This window comes from Telmatherina bonti (genome assembly GCF_933228915.1).
Source record: "Telmatherina bonti genome assembly, chromosome: 14".
In the NCBI taxonomy this organism is placed as follows: Eukaryota; Metazoa; Chordata; class Actinopteri; order Atheriniformes; family Telmatherinidae; genus Telmatherina; species Telmatherina bonti.
The window spans coordinates 13154836-13176077 of record NC_136612.1 but is presented as its reverse complement, the minus strand read 5'-3'; the positions used below and the strand labels follow the sequence as shown (position 1 = coordinate 13176077).

The 21242-nt window shown below is 40.5% G+C and overlaps 1 protein-coding gene across 1 annotated transcript; it reads left to right on the top strand.

Annotated features, from left to right (window-relative positions):
• The first annotated feature begins 5971 nt into the window (after nt 1-5971).
• Nucleotides 5972-20715, top strand: LOC306765952 (CCN family member 1). The gene is made up of 5 exons (XM_079253499.1): nt 5972-6161; nt 7465-7678; nt 11316-11756; nt 12215-12393; nt 18349-20715. The coding sequence occupies exons 1-5, from the start codon at nt 6111-6113 to the stop codon at nt 18652-18654; spliced, it is 1191 nt and encodes a 396-aa protein (XP_079109625.1). The 5' UTR covers nt 5972-6110; the 3' UTR covers nt 18655-20715.
• Nucleotides 20716-21242: the final 527 nt, after the last annotated feature.

The following is a 21242-nucleotide window of genomic DNA, read 5'->3' as shown; positions in this document are numbered from 1 at the left end:
CAGTCTGTATCAAGAAGTCTGATGTTTAATTTATGTTGTTTGAAATTGATTTATCAATTTCCTCACGTTCTTTGGGTAGTCTGCTATATTGTGCATGTTATGACTCCTCTTTTTCTTATCGCTGGTCTTTAATTGTGAATTCTGTCTCTTCCTTATGTATACCATGTCTTGATTATAGTCAATAATGCCAAATGTGATATGCTGATATTTCCACATATGTGGTCAAGGTAAAAAAGAAAAAAAAAATTTGTACAAACGGATTTCAAATGGACACATTACCAGTTTTCGAAGGCACAAACGCAAAGTGATGCCCTGTGTTTGCAAGAAGATGAATATGCAGCCACTCAAACTGAGGAGAGTGTGGTTTTTGAGACATTGATGTACAGCAAATGCTGTGTTAAGAGGAACGCCAACAGATGGACGTGCACACATGTTTGGGATCACATACCTGACAACTGTATGAGGTGTGTGGGTATGAGTGTATAACCCCCCTGCCTCCCTTTCCCAGCTCTACTTCTTATACCAATCTATGTTTCAGTGTTTGGGAAGTCAACAGTAGAGTTCCTGTTCTTAGTTTAAAAATAACTTTGGGACTGAAATTTCTAGTTTGCCCCCCTCTTTTCATCCTTTCTTACTGGCACTCTTCTGAAGTCCCTTATTGCTTGTTTTTCATCCCTTTTTCTTGTGTTTTGGAACAGTCTGTGCACTCTGTATCCTGTATTTGGCATTGCAGTGATAGATTTACACAGACAGGCTAATACATATGACGTATAAGTATTAACAGATCAGATGGCTTTCTCTTTGCCAAACAGCTTGCACTAGGACATCATATTTCAATCAGAGCTGGCAATGCTGCAGCACAATATAGCAAAGAAAAGGAATAAGCCCTCTTACAGCTCTAAAATGACTTCGATATAACTGTGCACATTTTTCCTCATTCAGTAAATAGATCCATGAATACACTAACCTTTCCCACACACACTCTGCTCACAATGAAATGAAAAGCAAGAACGAGCGACACAGAGGTTAGCTATCGCGCAGAAAAGGGCTAGCTAGCGGGGGCTAGTGGGTAGCACCTGCTACATCTGTTAGCATCCCGCGCACTTCAGTTCATAACTTTTGCCAGGTGGTTATTTTGTTGGTTCCTCACAGCACACAAATTAGCTTTGAAATCCTACTCTTCGAGTAGTCAAGGAGTTCTTCTAATCTGCTATGTGGAGGATCCAGGCTGGCTGAAAACGCATATTCAAAACAGAATTTCTCAGCCATAAATCCAATTACTGCTTTTGAACGCGGTACATCTTGTAACACAAAACAAACATATATTCAGTACAATTCAAGTTTGCTTTGTTTCTATCTATCTATCTACCTATCTATCTATCTATCTATCTATCTATCTATCTATCTATCTATCTATCTATCTATCTATCTATCTATCTATCTATCTATCTATCTATCTATCTATCTATCTATCTATCTATCTATCTATCTATTTGCGTCTTAAATAAAACCAGACGTTCTCTTTGACAGCAACTTAGAGGTTTATAGACCTTTTTCATTTACAGAATTGTCATGTCCAAAGTTTTGCAATAGTTCTAACTTTACTAATGCAATGCTAATTGCATGATAATAGCAATGCTAGCAATGCTAGCATGCTAACGTTTTACAGAACTGGCACAAAACACAAAAGTGAAAAAGGAACATGAGGAAATCAATCATTACTTTAATTAAATTGGATTTTTAAATGTATTCTCACCATAAGGTAATAGAATGAAAGTGTTATAGTTGTAAATTGTGAGTCAGTATCTTATTTAGCAGCAGCTTTCAGATGATATGTACATTATTAATGTACAGTACATATACTCACTGGCATGATTCATAGGTGAGACAAAACATTGCAAATAGGAGGAGAAGTACAAAGTCCAGTGACTTTGAAAAACCTTGTATTAGATAAGTCTGAAACTGCGTTGCATAGCGGTCTGTGGATTAGCACCACTCTCTTTTCTCCTTCAAGGCCTTTTAAACCAAATGAAACTGAGTAAGAAATAAGAACACAAATGAAGATGTAGTTCCTGATGTACAGATGAAGAATCTTGCATCTGTGTAGATAAAGGAATAAGAATTAAACAGTAAATTCACAAATTTTGAGTCGTTTTGTGCGACTGCCTCTGTGGTGCATGTTGAAATTCTAAGTATGAAAGTGTGCCAGCTCTGTACACATTAGTAAATCTCTGGGACAGAGAAATAATTGTTGCTTTACACACGCAGCAAAGTGCACATTTATCACACATACCACGAGTCAGGCATTTCCTAAGCAGTTGGATTTCCTGCGATAGCATAAATCAGCCCAGCTATCCCCTGAACAGGACAGATCTCAGATCAGTGCTATGTTTAAGCTGTGATAAATAGATATTGCAAGTATCTGTGCACACATTCTTGTTTATGTGTAGGCTGTAAAGAGTTAGAGGAGTGTCGCAACAGGTGTGGCGGGAGTTCTCCTAAATAAACACTCCACACCTGTCTTCCTGGCCTTTCCGAGTAGAAACACGCTATTTCTCCCAGAAACATAAACCGTTCTTCAATCTGCCACATGGGGAGACTCATCAGACCTTTAGGTCTTTCTTAATACCAGGAGGGTTTCCAGTGAACTCCCACAGCAGAGTCACTTTAACCAGTATGAGCTGTTACCTGTCACCTCAGACCATGAAGGTCAGAGCACAGGACAGGTTCCCAGTGGCAGTTTCTTGTATCTCCAGGAGCTAATGAATGCCCCCGTTTTAGTGCGTTTTGGAAATTCGCCGTGTTTTTTTAATGATGTGTGAGGTGGACAACACAGTGACCAAAATGGAAAGGGGCAAATTCTTTGATGTGTCAATGGAAAACCAACATTGAAACAAGAAAAAAAAACAATTTCTACCTCTTTAAGTGAGTGTGATTAATGTTGGGTTTATTTACAGGGAACTGTTACATCACCTTCATGCACTGACAGAGAGAAATGGACTGTGTGGAAAAAAGATGGTGGCTGGGTGTATGTATAATTCCACTCTCTGTATGGGCCTCTGTAGATGTTTCTACGTATTTGTGAAGATGGCGTGCATGCTCTCTTCTTCATCTGAGTGCTTGTGGGGTGAGTGACTGGGAGTATGCTTGCACTGCAGGGTGGATGCAGTGATGAAAGCGAAGTACGTTTACTCAAGTGCTTTACTTAAGAGCTTAGCTTGAATATTTACATTTCATGCAACTTTATACTTCTTAATTCAAGGTGAGGATTTTACAGATATAATGCCTAAGCCTCAGCCTTCTCGGATAATAACTCGATAGCTCTCACTTTTTTACTTTTTCCTCCGTATGAGAAAAGATCAGAGGTTATGCGTGTTAGATTTTCAGTTTTCTGTAGGTTAAAAGCAGCGTCCTTATAAAGATAGAAACAAAAACTCTTGTTAAGTCATAAACGTAGAAAGAGCAGCTTTTATCTACAATAATAATGCTGGAGATGCCATGTTCCTAAAGTAGCCGTAAAGAACACATCAAACACTGCTTTTAATTCAAGGCAAGGCACAATTATTTAGAGCACATTTCATACATAAGACAACCCGATCTGCTTTACATAACCAAGAGAAACAGCCAGACACAGAGAGTTGTTTGTGAAGCAAATTTACGTAATTGGGAATGTCAGCATCATCATTATCAGCCTCGTAGTTTGTTCCAGGTATTTTGAGCATATAAACTAAATGCATATTCTCTGTTTGGTTTTAACACTCTGAATGGAAAAGCAACTTTATGCAGATGATGTTCGAGGTTTTGGTGGCTCGTATGGCACCAGTAGATCTGATTTACTGGATATAATGTGCAAGATGTCAACGTAAAAGTCTGTCCAGATGTTTTTTTGTTTGGGCACAGGAGAAACAGCCTGAAAACAAATGCCTTAATATGTTTTTCTTAATCAAGCCATTGGTCTCCTTAACCAGATGTATCTTTCAGGTGGTAAAAAGGTGGATTTGGTTACTTGGACTCTGAATGACATCAAGATTTCTGGCTTTATTTGTTGTTATTCCTATAATTTGGCAGAATTATGCTCTATTTATATGGATATCATTGAAAATTTAAACAAGGATGATCAAGTTCTAAATATATGACCTTGCAAGTGCAAATGCATAGATACAACCTATTTATTTAAATAATTGTTTGATCGCAGTCAAGGCTGAATGATGGATGCGATTCCCCACCACCCCAAATTTGATTAATATGATCAAATAACAGCATTAAAAGAAGTCTATTATATTTGAAGCATTATAGCTCAACACCATTTAAAAAGAGTTCAGAGGCAGTTTCACGTGTCAGTTTTTACATTGTGATTCAAGGCCTATGTGGGAATTTTGTTTATCATACAGAAATGGTGTTGTATTGGTTTTATTTTGATTTTGCTATCAATAGCTGTTTAGTCAGGTTTAAGTACAATAAATAGATATATAAATAAATGCACAGGTGAAAAAACAAAAACAAAACATTTTAGATATATTTTAACATTTCACACTGGAGGTTTAGATTTATGCAACCTAAGAGGATTACCATGTCATATTAGCTTTTTTCTTTTTGTCAGCAAGAGCAATGAATGAAGGACACAGTTTGAAAAGGTAAGATTAAAAACATGCAGTTTTCAACACAATTATACATGTAATAAAATGACAACTGAATATAAATCATTAAAAATGATAAAACAAATAAAATGATAACAATAAAAGCCTCGTGCATCTTTTACTGTTCAAAGTTACCATCATGAAAACAGTCATTTTTAATATATTTCCAGTAAATAGTCTCACCACCCACATAATTGTCCCTCAGATTGTAGATCTGCTGGTGCCACATCTGTTTTCGAAACATAAACACATCGATTTAAGTGGAATCCATTTGTTAAGTGCCGAGGATGATTTTTGGAGGATAAAGAGGGATAATATCTCCCCTTCTGGCACAAAGACAGCATACGTCCCACTGGTTAATTACACAATTTAGGAAAAACAACAATTTAGCCACCCACAATCCCTCTCACTGACTTTCAACAACAATGTAGTTTGTGTTCTTATGTTTCTGATGAACTGCTTACAGTAATGTTTGTGAAAATATGTATTTAACCCTCCCACACAAAGCCGTAGTGTGTGTCTGAGTGCATAAACCACCAGTTCAGGTAGTGTAGAGGCCTGTAGACATATGTGTGAGAAGTCATGAAGATTATCTTTATCTCCTCTCTGCAATTTTTAGTCAGGACTTTAAACCATATGGTTCGAGGTATTGTTGTGTGTATATTTGTTGAAAGCCTTGAGAAACTTCGGAGGATAAAGACAGGATATATGTAGAGGGAAAGGGGGTGATTAATAGCACTGAAGATTATCCTAATCGTTTTCTTTATTGACACATAATCACTGTTGATATCCACCGACCACTTCCTTCTTTATGTATGTATTTTATATGCTATTACATGAAAGTATTTCTTATGAAATAAGGGAAAGGAGTTCCTTGTTGTTTTCCATGCGCCCCCCCCCCCCCCCACCCACCCAAGCGTTAATGTATTACAGTCTAGCAGCTGAGTATATTTATTTTGCCTTTCACAAAGCAGCCACCGGACAGAGTTATGCATGTGAAAAGAACATAAAAGCATCAAAAATATTATTTTCAGTCATACATAAATAAATAAACACGCCAAAGCCAGGTTCGCTTTGGAATGTAGTAATTCTGAATTTTTATGAATGACTGCATTCATGCTTAGCCACGCCCCCTTACCTCCAAAACTCAGCTCCCAGCGCTCTAACCCTAAACCACGCCCCTTACTTCCCTTTTAGGAGTGCGTTGGCTGCGCGCCTGCATTCTAATTGGTTAATGCAAGTCCTGAGTGGGCGTGGCCCAGATAAACAGCACAGCGCTGATATAAAAACATGAGTCTCTCGCTGGTCGATGAAAACGTGCAAGTGATGGAGGACACTGGAGGATAATTTCGGAAGTTGGGATTTAATCTTTGTGGACAGAAGCCTTTGTTTCCTGTTTCCACAGCCAGTGGAGGATTACTTTTCTGTTATTTTTCTATTTTAACTGCTTTTCTATGAGAGTCAGCTGACACTATGGGGAAACTGTTATTGTTTGCTGTCCTGGGAGTGGCGACAGTCGGTTTGGTGAGTACGAGAAGTTCACTGTCACTTTTTCTTTTTCTTCATGCAAACACTAAGGACTGAAGAAGACTCGCGTGTCTGCTGTGAAACTGCTCAACACCCAGCCTAACATTAAGACACCTCGTTACTTAGTATTATATGTCAAAAACAGGATCCAATAAAACCTTACTCGCTATTTAAGTTGCCAACACTGTTTGACAACGTTATAGACACGCATGATGACATTATAGACCACCAGGATGCGCTCACGGGGTCCTCATAATAATTGATGTTTTGGGTAATTAAGGATTTGATACCCCAGATTTCAGAAAGTATTTGCTACTAACTACAACTTCTACTTACAATATGCATCTGTTCTGTGCAATGCATCTATTTACAGTAACGACTAATATGAATTCATTGCTGTGCTTAATATCTTATACATTCAGCTTGTTTTGTATGATCTATTTGAGGAGAAGAGGTGAAGCATAACGTGATGTAAACAAAGTGCATGCACTTAAAATCTATGCTACTTGAATACATGTAGTTATTTAGTTTAAAGTTGCCTTTGAATATTCTTTTTAAAAACAAAATGTTAAAAATAATCTAAATGCTGCCTCATCTGCTTGACTATATGGTTGTTTTTAATCTTAATTCTAAAAAAAAAAACCAACAAAAACAAACTTGTTCCTCTGTCCTGCCATCAGTCTATAATTACGCTACAGTAATATTATCCAACAGTAATACCAATGGCGATAAAAATACACTTAAGGTCAATATGTGCTTTCAGCGATATATAAATACCTCCATGAGGATGATGGGACTTTTCTTCCCAGATGTCTCGTCTAGCATGTTAAACGCAGCATGTATGTTTTGCATTGAACTCGTGCAACAGATTTACTGGGATCTCAGTCTGACAGCTCCGTGTGATCTCAGTACCTGCTTGGAGTTGTTTGGGTGGTTCTTGTGTGTGTGTGTGTGTGTGTGTGTGTGTGCGCGCGCGTACATGGACACAGATGTGCTGGGAAACAAAAGAAGAATAAGCAGGGAGGTCGGTGTGTGGTGGGGGTCAGAGAACGCCCCTTTCATCCCTGCATGCCAGGGGAATGCCAAGCGGAAGGCAACAGAGGGTTACAGATACCCCTGTGGGGCTTGCCACTGTGCTGAGCATTCAGGCGATGTATAAGCCACACACACTCTCAGGAATTTCTGTGATCTGGGTAACATGAGTCACGCTTTTGTCCTGCTTGGTTCCAGCTGACTTCTCCTTCCAGCATGCCCTGCCTTCCAGTCCTTCTTTTAGACTGTGTCCTCTGTTTTCCTGCAGGTGACTGCTGACTGTCCGATGGTGTGTGAATGCCCGGCAGTGCCCCCATCATGCCCCCCTGGAATAAGTTCAATCCCAGATGGCTGCGGCTGCTGCAAGGTGTGCGCTGCACAGCTTAACCAGGATTGCCATGAGGGGCGGCCCTGTGACCACCATAAGGGACTTGAATGCAACTACGGCAACGATGTGGGCCGCACCCACGGCATCTGCAGGGGTACGTAGCACAGAGGGGGGCGAGATGGCTGAATTGGAGACGGAGAAAGGTTTTGGAGAGCTTTTTGGTGTAGATTGGGCACAACTTGGCTTGGAGGGAGGGGAATGTGTAACTTCAGGGTGGGGAATCTAGTTTCCGAGCCAGGCAGCTGGGGTTTCTCTTTGATAGGGGCTTGAGGTTTAAAGCCTGTGCCACGTTTCAAAGCAGCACACCTTCATGAGCTGTGACTGAAACCCGGCCAACTCCTGGATTTATATAAATACTTCAGTGTGTACTCCAGTGTGTGTACACAAACAGCCCCATGAAATACACAAGCACACAGTGGTATTTTTATATGAGTATTTATTAGGGGGTGTTTCTGAATAAAGGGGGGTGTACGGGGTGTTGTGTGGGGAGTCCTGCTGAGAGGGTGAAAGGGCAGGACATTAAAAACAAGTCAAAACTCTCTTCTGGTCTAAGAATAGCTCTTGCTTTGTAAGTGTAGATATGCTGTCGCTCCTCCCCCCCTTAAAAAAAGCCATCAAGTACGAGTCGTCACTTTTATCTTGGATGCTCTTCTGGAATACATTTGCATGCTCAAACCTTTGTAAAATTCATATTTGTCACATTGAACATTACTGCATCACCTCTAGAACCATTCTGCCTGTGTTGCTCTTCAACCCCCCCCCAAATTTAATCTGGTTAGTCTAAAAAGATCTGTTGCTTTTTCAGGTTGATGCACAGTTTGTTCATAGGTAGGCAGTATGCAAATGAGTAGCTTGGCTGTGCAGCAGAGAAAGAAACTTGGCAAAATTTGTTAACTTGTAGCTTGTATGTGCACAAAAAGCCTGAAGGAAAACCCAAAAAGCACACACTCTTTTCAGTTTATTGACACACAAACCTTTGATTCCTTTTCTGTCATCACTATTTTGGTTTGTAAGATGTTTTCAGTGAAAGCCAGCAAAATCACTCACTGCTCACTATGTTGTGGTGAGTTAACACAAACCTAGAGAATGGAGACCACGATGCATTGTGCGAAAGGTAAAAACACACTGATGGTCCAGCAGACCCATAGAAGCTCCTAAAACCTGTTGCATGGGTATAAATATATAAAGATGTTTAAAGTTTTATTCATTTTTTTTTATAAGAACAATACTTTTGTTATTTGTTTATCTTCCAATATAGGAGTATGAAGTGTCTCAGATGAAATGCCCACAATTCACATATTGGATTTAATGGGAAAGTGTGTCCAAATATATGGAAACAATGCATTAGATAAATTGTGTGTTGTCTGTGGCATGGCCGGATTAAAAATGCACAGGTCCCTGGGCTCAGACTGTTCCAGGGGCCCCCTCCCCACCGTAACATTGTAAAAATTGTGAATGATACACTGTGAAAAGACATTTCTAACATCTCTCAGCCAGTGGTACCAGTAGAAATTTATGTGCATTTTATTCCATGTCCAGACTGGTGGTGTTTGCCCTACGTGGGCCCCACATGTGCCCCAAATGCACCCCAAGTAAGCGTGAGCCCCTTGCCCCTTATGCTCATTGGATAATCCCGCCTGGGTCGAGGGGCTGCAAGTGTACATTAGCCTGTTGCTAACCCTAATACAATGCATCAAACAGAAATTAATCTAAGAGCAGAAGCAGAATATCACAACTCATACAACTGAAGTTTTTTAGTATTCTGTAACATGACCTGCATGTTATTAAAAAAAAAAACTGCTCACCTGGTGTGTTAAGGTGTGCAACAGCGGTAACGTCATCTATATGACCAAAGCAGAGCCCACTATGTAGTCTCTTCATATAATTCTCTCTGAGATCAGAAGGAATGAATGAGTGTGTTTCATAGACTGTATATAAAAAGATGGACGTAGCCTCCATGACGTCACCCACAGGTTTCTGAAGAGCTGAATTGAATCTCGGTGGGCGGTTCCTACCATCGCCATCTTGGCAGAGGCATGCATGTCGTCTCACCCAGAAAATATAAATATGGGCAAAGAGGTGGAGCTGAGAGGGGGGCTATGGGCGTCATGGTGGATGGTTGACATGGAGCAAACTCCGAGCTTCCTGTAGCTAAGAGCTAACCGAGCTAACCCCAAGATAACAGGAGCTAACCAATTAACGGAGGTAAGCGGGCTAAAGCTAAGTCACATTGTTAACCGGCTAAAAACCGCGGTTGTTCTACGTTCTTTTTACTTGAAGCGGGAGATCGGGTACCTGTCAATCAAAATAACACAGCCCTAAATGTGCCGAATTTTGAGATTAAATTACTTTTAAATGGGCGAGTTAGAAAAATCACTCCCCCCACAGTTGTCATGAAGGTAAACCTGACCTATTAACCGAAAATGGATTTTTTAACCAGGCTGTAAACATGTTTATTTCTGCTGTGAAGTTGGTCTTTTTAACATAGGAGTCTATGGGGATTTGCTCTGTTTTGGAGCCCCCTAGTGGATGAAGGGGGAACCGCAGCTTTATGCACTTCTGCATAGGCTTCACTTGTTTGCGTTGGATGCTCCGTCCATCCTTCATATAAGGTCTATGGAGTGTTTCTTTCATTTCAGAGGGTGACAGTCAGACTGTCCTCCATTTGGAGAAGCAGGAAAACATAAGGGCAAAAATGTAAAATTATAGACAATGAAATCATTTATCAAACCTCATGAACGCGTTGTGATTTGGGTGAATGCTACTTTTTTTTTTACACCATTTTACTTTCAGATCGAAACTGGTTGTTTTCTTTGGCATTATTTTATCTTAACAGAGCAACACCTTTGTAGAGCAAGTAGTCTGCAAATGCTGGTTAATGATTGCCTGCACACAATTAGCACATCATGGACGTTCTTAGGTTGAGGAAATAAAGGTCCACTTTAAATAGCTGCCTGAGTAAATTAATATCTTCACACAGTTATGAGCCTTTTCTGCTGTTTCTCTACCTAAGATCACTCTGACTGCTCTCCATTCACAAGTCTTCATTCTTTTAAAAGTTGAATTCCCACAATTGGGAGAGGATAATGGTGTAAAACTGGGACAAAATGGCCATTTTGGAGACTTTGATTGAAATGTGTGGAATAACACCTGAATTTAGTTTGGTTTCACTTTATCATAGATAATGTTTCCATATGGTACAAAAATTTGACAGAAGGTTTAAGCTATATTGGTTTGTATGTTTTACTGTCTTTTAGCAATGCAGCTCAAGTAATTATGGCAGATTTTGATAAAGTTTATGGGAAATCCCAGAAATGGAATAAGGAAGAAGTGATTAGATTCTGGGGGCAATTGAAATCATTGAGTGGATCCAGGAGTCTTTCGCTATTAGAGCTTCTTACTCAAAAATAATGCCCACAATCCTTGGCAAAAAAAATAAAAAAAATAATGACGGTTTAGTAGAGGTCTGCGCTCTGTGGGTGCTTCTAAGTTACAGATGCATTATTACCAAACAGATATTCATGCTCATCCTGAAAGGTTTTTTTTTTGTTTTTTTTTTTTCAGGCAAACCTAAAATCTTTTCATTTGTGTCATCTTTATTTATTATTTACCAGTAATGCCTGCACTGATATTTAATATGCCTCCAAAAAAACTATGAATATAAACCTGGTTGTAACAGAGATCTACTCCACCAATTTAACCAGTTTCTTTCTTTTCTTTCGTCATTGCAGCAAAGGCAGATGGCCGCTCCTGTGAATACAACGGACGAATTTATCAAAATGGTGAGAATTTCCATGCTGGCTGCAAGCACCAGTGCACCTGCATCGATGGAGCTGTAGGGTGTGTGCCCCTTTGCCCCAGCCATGTGCCCCTTGCATCGCCATCTTGTCCGTTCCCACAGCTGGTCAAGGTGCCGGGCCAGTGCTGCCTCAGCATCGACTGTCACAAGGGAACCACCATCGTACCTCCTGCACACCAACAACCTCCCCTGACTGTTTACCCACCTTACCCCTTCATGCCCTACCCAGCTTATCCCTATCTGAAACCTTACCCGAAGCCTTACCGGAAGCTGTACCGCTATAAACCCAAAAAGGAGAAGAACACCTTGGGCAATGAGCTGATGGAGGTGGGACGCAAGTGGGACAAGCTACGTGGAAACAAGCACCTGGCGGGTAACGATGCCGATGGCGTGTCGCCTCAGAGTCCCGTCTGTTTCCTCTGCACAGTAAAGCAACTTGTTTACGTTTTAGCCATTTTAGCTCCTTGACGCACAGACAGCCTCAATGTGGGCCTTTTCCGCTGTGCTTATGTGTGTGTTAGCGTTTAGGTGAGGCTTGTTTTCCACTGACTCCTTGCACACCAGAGGCGCTCTCTCCGCCTCACACAGCACATACCTCTGTCACCCAGCTCTCCCCTCTCTGTAATCACCCTCTCTATGTGTCAGTGTTGCCTGTTTAGTGAATAAGGCTAGTGTGCTTTGCATCCCCAAACCTCTGCTTTTCCCTCCTGCTCCCGATGGCCACTTTTCTTCCACTCTTCATCCTTTTCCCAATTCTGCATGTTCAACTCCATGTTTTGCATCATCCATCATCGTTTTTTTCTAACGTGTCCTCTCTTTCATCTTTCCCAGCCTGGAGGCAAGAGGGAGATGAGTGTGTGGTTCAGACCACCTCCTGGTCCCAGTGTTCCCGGAGCTGTGGGATGGGCGTTTCCTCTCGCGTTACCAATGACAATGCTCGGTGTAAGCTGATCAAGGAGACGCGTCTCTGCAACATTCGGCCCTGCAGCTCTATGTCTCTACCCATAAAGGTGAGGAATGTGTTTGGTGCTTTTAAGATTCTTCTCAAGGGATATTTTGTGGAAGTAATGGCCCAAAACCATGCAGCTTTGGCACCACGCTAAACAGATTCAGGAAAGAATCGCTCTCATGAGGCTGTTGGTGTTAATATCATGGCATGTGTACAAACCACTCCTGCAATCTCCATAGATGGAGCCTCTTTCTGATCCATTCAGTCCTGTTGCTACTATATGCGGGAAACTATTCCCAGTGGAATGAACACCGAGAAAAATTAGACCTTATTTCTTCATCCATCCAGGTAACATTAACCAATTATGTCTAAATTTATGTCCGTTTACCATAGCAGTTTCAGGCAGCAATTAACAAAGCATTAGTTAACTTCAGAGGTTAAATCCAGGAAAAAAAAAGCCTTATACAAAGGCCGGGAAGTGCCTAGGAATGGTTCTAAAGCTTCCCCTAACCCTAAAGTACACCATAAGTTAAAGCAAAGTTCATCCACAGAAAAATACATAGAGATGTAGTTTTTTTTTACGTAGTTTCCTCCTATTTCTGACCAGATTTTTTACAAAACGCAATGCTAGCATCTGGTACTCTTTTATTCAAAGCTTGTTTTTGTAGCATAGTGCTCCATAACACATCCAGACTTCCTCAATATCATGTATTTGCATTTTTGTGCAAAAAAGTACCGTTAACAAGGTTAGCACCAGCGCTAGCTTGGATAGGTTTGCCATGTAACAAGGGCAATGTCAGCGAAAGTTATGTTTCTGCATATGGACGATTGGTGCAAAGGCAAGAGGGGCATTCACACCAGAATAGTTCTTTAGATTTGGTAAGATTAGTGACTCGGTTCAATTGTATGGAGAGACATCTTATTTATAATTGAATAAATAAATAGAACATTTTTAAATAAATGAATATTTGTGAAAAAGGCCATTGTGAAATGAAAAATGACTTTGAAAACAAATTTTTTTTTTTTAAATTAAATCTTGACAAATAAAAAAAGACATTTAAAAAATTATGATATATAGTGAATATTACATTAATGAAATATTATTTAACAAAAATAATAAATAGACATTTAAGAAATATGACTTATATTTCACAATAATGTTTCTTCACTTTACAATTTCATGGTCAGATTATATATTCATCTGTTATTGATTAAAATTTATTCCAAAATGTTTTATTTATTTATTATGAATAAAATGGCTCTCTATACAGTTGGGTGTTGCAACATTCTTCAAGACCAATTTGGGGTTCAGATTCATTCATTCATTAATTCATTCATTCATTATCCTAACTGCTTGGCCCGATTAAGGGTCGCGGGGAAGCTGGAGCCTATCCCAGCAGTCTTTGGGCGAAAGGCGGGGTCCACCCTGGACAGCTCGCCAGTCCATCGCAGGGCCGGGGTTCAGATTGAATTCCTTAAACGACCTTTCAGATTACTTGTTCCACTACCCGCCAGAGGCGAAGCTGCATCAGTAATTATGGAAGGAGAAGACGAGAAACACAATGACGAAGAAAACTGGTTCATATAATGTTGAATTCAGGGAAACTTCTGTTTCTACCATATAACAGCTGTGGAGCTGCAGTAGATCCTAGCGCTCTTGTGCTGACCTTATTTCTACCAGAACTTTACCGAATTCTTCCACATCCAACCAGGATCTATTTCTCCCATCTAGAGCCATCTATCATCCCACACACTACTTTGTAGTCTGATTCCTGTGTTTATTCCATTTGAAGAGGACCAAGATTTCCATTTGTGTGCGGCTAGAATCTTTTTATTTGATCCGAATTGGTTTGTTTGCACATTCATAATATCCCAAATAACGCCAACTTTCCGAGCAAACACATTAGAATTCCAATTTTAAAAAAAAGGGTGGTTTAAATGCAGTCATAGAAAAATGAGCAGCTTGTGTGCACAGAGCCTTAAGTGTAAACTGATATAAATTTTTCTGGCAATAAAAGTTTGAGGTTTAAGTTGTTAGTTTAGCTTCAAAGGCTGAAAAATGTGGAAAGAGCTTTCCTGGCTCTGTCCAAAAGCAGTAAAGTCCACTTAGAAATTATCATAAAGCTCACAAGCTCATACGATGCTATGTCTTAGAGGAGTAAAATAATACATGCACATTTTAAAGTTACTGTATAGTCTGTCTTGACTGTGACTAGGAACCTCTTCCCAGGTTTAATGGCAACTGTTCACTGCAGAGACGTTGTTGGCAAGATAACTTTTACCAAGATGTAGTTTACATTTTAGAAAAGGTTTTATTGTTGCATCTCATGTTAATTTCAGGCCCCCCGTGAGTAATGTAACACCACTTTAGCTGTTCTTTGTAAATAATTCACACAGACTGGTTTCACACAAGCAAAAAATCCCAGGATTTTTTAGGGACATGCCAGAGGAATAACACCCCACCCCCTCACATGACTTGTGTGTGTGTGTGTGGGGGGGGGGGTATCTCCTGCACTGAAACCTCGACACTGTGGGTGACAGCTGCGCTGGTGTGATTTAAAGAGTGCTCAATTTGCCCACTATGTTGCTTTCTCACATTTCACACACAACACTTTCAAAAAACATTCTGCGTTGGGTTGCGAGCCACTTGATGAGCCTGATCGGTTGTTAAGCACCTGTTTTCACTGAGCTCTCCCAGTGTTTGTAGAGCTGCTGTGGGGGTGTTAATGTGTACCAGTGTTGGTCCTTAACTATTACTGGCATGCTAGTGTATCTGGCACTCATCTCTGTTTGTCATCTGCTCTGACCTTTACTTTGTTTTTGTACATCTCTGTAGTTAAAGAGGTTGTTTTTTTTATGTCCCACAGGATAAATTATGATTCATGTCATGCTTTTTCTTACTCCAAAGGGTGAAATTAGCCCATTATGCAGAACCTCTATGGTGTTGTAGTGGCTTTACTAGCGCTATCCCAAGTTTTAATATGTTTAATAGCTGGTTTTTTTTATTCCCATTAGCATTAGCAGTAATGTGTCTTATTAGCTAATGGTAGCCTGCTAACCTGCTACAGCTGGGATCTTTCAGACACAGCTAAGTGGAGCTACAAACACAAAAAGTAACAAATGAAAGATGGGGTTTTAATGTATGAAGTGTTGACTTGATAAAGCAATACATCTGTAACAGTTGGAGCCTATCCCAGCAATCACTGGGTGACAGGCATGTAAGGATATGACAAAATCGTTTAAATAAAACAAGTGGCACTCGACGTTTATGCATGGGGTGGTCACGAGGTGGATAAGACTAAATAAGGGGGCCATATACTAATAAAGGGAAAGACTGTGTTTTCTTCCTTCCTAACACACATACTCATTACATTAATAGCTACAGTCATAATCTGGATCACTGAGTGGAAAATTTTTGCAACAAGATAAAAAATGTACATAGGAAGGTAAGTTGGTTGTTTTGGGTTGCAGGATGTGGAAAAGGGGGTCTGAAAGGCTTTTCCAAAAAACAGTTTTGGGTCTCTGCCTGGCGACGGTGGTAGACTGGGTCCTTGTCAGGCCCCTTGTTGGTAGCTGGGGTCAGCGTCGACGTGATTGCTTTCCTTCCTCTTTACAAAAAATTCAGAAATATCTCCCTTTCTCTTCTCAAAATCAGACTGGTTACATGTCATATTTCTCCACTTTCTCAAGATGTAACTTACTTTAAAGTAAACTACTAGTCTGATAATAACCTGATGGCGGCGCAGCAGTAAGACGTGTTTAGCGAGGGCTCCCGCAATTGCTATGCAATAAGTGGTTTTTGAACAAGATACCCTTGCTAATTTGACGTTAAATGCTTCAGTATAAGACCCTCTTTCACTTTTTACTCGTCAAAGCTGAAAAATGGCGACTAACTTGAGGAAATATAAGTAGCCTACACCGGATCTACGACCACTAGACCCAATGCTGCCTCCGACCAGAGTTTGTCCAAAGCTGAGGCCTCTGCTCCATCCTCACCGACCTCCAGCGAAGTGGACATGTCTACTCTGAAGAATGACATTCTTAAGTTCGCTAAAATTTGATATCACATAATTATTCAAAACAGAACTGAAAGCTGCTTTTGCAGATGATTTTGACTTTATTAAGGGTGGATTAGAAGCAGTGAGAGCAGAGGTAGCAAACTGCACCACGGCACTTCGCGCGGATCTGGACCAGGTTACGTTGAAGGTCAAAGACATTGAGGACGGTTATCCTCTTGGTCTGATGAGGTTGTTGCTTTACGCAGTACCATTACTGATTTGAAGGACGAGGTTAGCGAGCTATAAGAAATGTGTGAGGAGATGGAGGGACGTATGAGAAGATGCAACGTGCAGATTTTTGGAGTCTAGCTCTACTACAGCAGTTACGAAGCTGCTCATGGAGGTATTGCAGCTGGACAAGGAGCCTCTAATCGACCGCTTGCACTGTACACCAGGCAGGAAGATGTCAGGCGATAAGCCACGAGTCATCGTAGCTAAACTGCATTATTATGAAGACTGTATGGAGATACTACGGCGCGCACATAACCGGGGCCCGCACTGTCTCAAAGATAGGCTGATCTCCATTACACCTCATTACACGGTGAATGTGGCCAAGGCTTGGGCAGCTTTCATGGAGGTGAGGAGCCTTCTTCGTAATCGCCAGGATGTTCGTTACGCATTACTTTTTCCAGCACGGCTCCGCATAACTCACGGGAAAGAGGACAATACGTTTATAGACCCAAATAAAGCTATAGACTATGTCAAAAAGAATGTCATCTCAGCGACAAACAGCGAGAACGAGGAGTGACTATAGACTTGGCCTCCCTTGGGGAGGTCGTATTAGCCTTTACAAATAGTTTAAGTGTCCCGCTGTATATTGTATTTTAATCATAAATGAATATGTGAATCATTCCTGTGAACTATACTTTATATTTTTGTTTGGCTAATCACCTGGTTATTTTTACTTTTTCTTGTACAGTGTCTCATCCTGCTTTTATTTTACATTATAGAGTAGCTATAGAGGCATTGGCATTTTGACATGTGAACAAAACCACAGTTTTCTTTCTCTATTCTTTATATGTGAGTAGCGGGCGCCAAGCTGCTAGAGCGGTATTCTTCAGCACAAGCACAAATGTGTGCATTTTTTTGTTGAGAGTTGTTATCTCTATGTTGATGTAGGAGAGAGGGTTGGGACTATACCAGAGTTATCTTTGTGGGTGATGACCCCTGTCAGGGATCGACTTGTGGCAGTTTGTGTGTACCAGTGCCGTTCAGTATCTTGTTTGTTTAAATATGTCCTGATATTAGATACTCTAATGGCTACCCAGTTAACTGTGAGTTCGAATGTAAAATCTCTAAATAGCCCATTGAAATTTAGGAAAATTATGATGCATTTAAAACAACTTAATATTGATATTGCTTTTTTGCAAGAGACCCTCATGCGTTCTGCAGACAACGTGCGTTCTGAGTAAAAAATGTAAACATATCCCGGCTATACTTCTACACATTTTGGACCTGTCCAAAGCTGCATGGGTACTGGCAATCTATTTTTGACCCTTTCTCTGGGATATGTGGGAAAATTATGCACCCATCACCATTCATTTATTGTTTGGGGTGGTCCTTATGAACGCTTCCTTCAGCAAAAACACTGCCACGTCGCTTTATGTTAACATCAGGTTAACAGGCTTACATAACATTACTAGCAGGGGAACAAAATCTCTTCAGAGTTGAGTAGTGGCCAGAGGCACCATGTCCAATGTTTACCAACTTGATGAACTACAAATCATTTTGCTAACCCTCAATGCCCCCCCAAATCCCAATTCCCACTTCATTTGGCAGGAGTAGGATGACCCTTTTTCTAAATTTGTATGGCTAATTGCCACTACTTCCTCTAAAGAAAATTACCACCATGTCCATGTAAAACGTTGAGGTACCACCAAGGGAGGGAACAAGGATTGGGCCTCAGTCTTGCTGATCTTTCATCCTTTTTTTGCCCTTGTGTCTCTCTTCGTCTACAGAAAGGCAGGAAGTGCTCCCGCACCCACAAGGCCCCGGAGCCTCATCGTTTGTCCTACGCTGGTTGCAGGACGACTCGCCTGTACAGGCCCAACTACTGCGGAGTGTGCCGGGACGGGCGTTGCTGCTCACCCCGTCGCACTCGTACAGCAAACGTGACCTTCGCCTGTCCCGACGGAGAACGCTTCAACAGGTCCGTCATGTTCATCCAGTCCTGTAAGTGCAGCGACGAGTGCAACCATCTCAACGAGGCAGCATTGCCACCACAGCGGTGGCTCTACGGAGACACCCACAAGTTCAAGGACTAGCGCCATCACCCCTGAACCCACCTACATTCCTCCACAAGAGCAGACAATAACTCCCCCCGTAGCTGTACCCATTATAAAGTAGCTGTCCTTAGTGTATCTATGAGTAGACGCAAGTGTTCCAACGTCAGAACTTTTTCTTCTGGAAGATTATTTGGGAAGGAATGGGGAGAAGAAAAATGAACCATATGGATGTAACACCAACTTGGAAACAGCAATGAGTGCAGCAATGAGTGCAGCAATCTGCACTAAACCCGGGGCTGCTCCCCGTGTTTAGTGCAGATTTAAAGTGGTTTCAGGTCTGGCCAGACTTCAAAACTGGCCAGACTTCAAAACTGTGACTAAATCTCAGTGTAAAACATCAACCACCGTTTTGTTGTCGTGCTCCAAATCTTCCCTGGACTTTTAGTGAAGAATGGAGCGAGAGCAGAGACACAAACACACAAGCAGAACTATTTCTTCTTTTATGCTTGTCTTTCTGTTTTTTTTTTTGTCAGTGGATTTGTTGAGGATTAGATATGACTAGATATACAAGCTGGTTGGAAATGAACCAGCTGGAAGCATGTGTCTGTGCACTCTGATACGCTAGAGTTGGTTAAATCAGATGGAAAACTCGTTGAGACGAGTATCTCAGATGTTCTGAGAAGAATAGTCTGTGTCTTTTATATTGTATTTATTGTTACATCATGAGAGACACGATAAAACAGTGGCATGCCACCAGGGAAGGTGGCGCTGCTGTTTGGAGCATCTTTGTGGGTGAACTAGGATCCTGGCAACGGAGACTCCCACCGATCCGAACATACCAAATCATGGATGTCGAAGAGCACAGGGGAAGAGATTGAAAAAGACAGTTTAACCTTACGTGTTGATGTGTACACACTTCCAGGGAATATGTCAAAGGTTGTTGACACAGCTGGACTCATCTCCTGCCCTGCCTCCACAAGAAACTGAGACATTTAGCAAGCACCAGAGGAACAAGCCTGTGATTCTGGCGTCGGGAAGTCGACCACCTAATTTTGCGCAAATTACAATCTCTGAGGGGTAGCGAGAGAAAATCAGGCAGTCGTCGGTTTGTCATAAAAATAAAATCTAAAAACTGCGTGTGTGCTGAGGTAAACATGTAATTTGTGACTTGTGGGTGGAACCGCTCTGGTGCCTAATCTGGCCTGTAATTGAGCGGCGCGGCTTGTCACAGAAACAAAACAAGAACTCGTGTCTTTTCATGTTAAAGAGGTGTCTGTTTCTCAGAAATGCTGACTTTACTGTCAGGGCAGAGAAGAGCTTTAAACTCCAACTAAGGCTGTAAAACTTCAGTCGGCCCTTATTTATAAGGACATTTGAAAGAGACCGATTTGACAGAAGGGATTTTGTATTATTCTTTCATTTCTGTGGCTTAGATCATTTATTATGACTGAAGATCCCGAGCACCTCCCTTAACTGGAGCTTGGATTAGTTAATGCACCTTATGACAGCCTTGATTAATGACCTGATCTTCCATCTCATGCAAACGGATTGAGATGGCATTTCGAACTGATCTGTATATTTTACTGTTCAAGTTTTTAATATAGGTGATTTTAACTTAGCAGAAACATCATTTTTCATGCTTTTCTGTGAATCTGGAAATGACCTGCATATGCATTAAGTTTTTAGGCTACAATAAGTCCTTTATGAGAGTCTCGGCTGCCCATCTACCTTGGTGTCGGCCGCTGCTGTTTGCTCTTGTAGATGCTGTGGTTTTGGTACTGTATGTCTAGATTTAAGGGACATTATAGAGCAGCTATGTACAGATGCATTTTTAAATTCTTTGTAGTTTTATCTGCTGTATAAGGGCCAATGATTATACTGAGGTAGTCCATGTATAGTTTAGCACTGAACAAGGCAGGGTTCAGATCCCTCATGAGGAGTACATGCCAGTTTGAAAGCATCATCATTGCATGACGAGTAGTAAACATTGAAATGTATGAGTCATGCTGATAGGATAACTAAAAAAATATAACAAAAATAAAGATCAGGAGATTTAAGAATCTTTTTCTTGTTTCTCACTTTTCTCTTGGAAGCTGGTAAAGTAAGATGGGACTGGTTGGATTTTTAGTCATTTTTGAATAAAGATTTTTTTTTACCCTGAATCTGTGCCAGAGATTTATTACACATAAATTAGAAGGGGTATTGATCATTTGGTTAATTGCCAATCATGAAATTGATTAAAAGTGCAAACATTGTTAAAAAAAAAATCATTCATGACCATTTGTCAAACAATTTTATTTTTAAAAATAGTTGAATTTTGAGTTTTTCTTTTTTTTGGCATGTCACTTTCTGGTTTATTGGTCTCTGTTATGAGAACTTAAAAAAAAAAAATTAAATACCTGTGCATATTTATATATATATATAAATATGCACAGGTATTTAATTTTTTTGTATATATTTCAGTTTGCATTACTTTCATAAAATTTAAAAATGAAACAAAGCCTTTTTCTTTCTGTTCTTATAACTAATTTCAATTAAAAAAAATTTTTTTTTCTGAAACTAAATGTTTTGTTGGAAATAAAAAATAGGTTTTCACTTTATTTACAGGGGTGGGTACAAATATTTCC

Coding starts and splice junctions, on each gene's coding strand:
- LOC306765952 (XM_079253499.1), top strand. CDS start 6,111: ATGGGGAAACTGTTATTGTTTGCTGTCCTGGGAGTGGCGACAGTCGGT. Junction 7,679..11,315: donor CACCCACGGCATCTGCAGGG/GTACGTAGCACA, acceptor TCGTCATTGCAG/CAAAGGCAGATGGCCGCTCC. Junction 11,757..12,214: donor TGGAAACAAGCACCTGGCGG/GTAACGATGCCG, acceptor CATCTTTCCCAG/CCTGGAGGCAAGAGGGAGAT.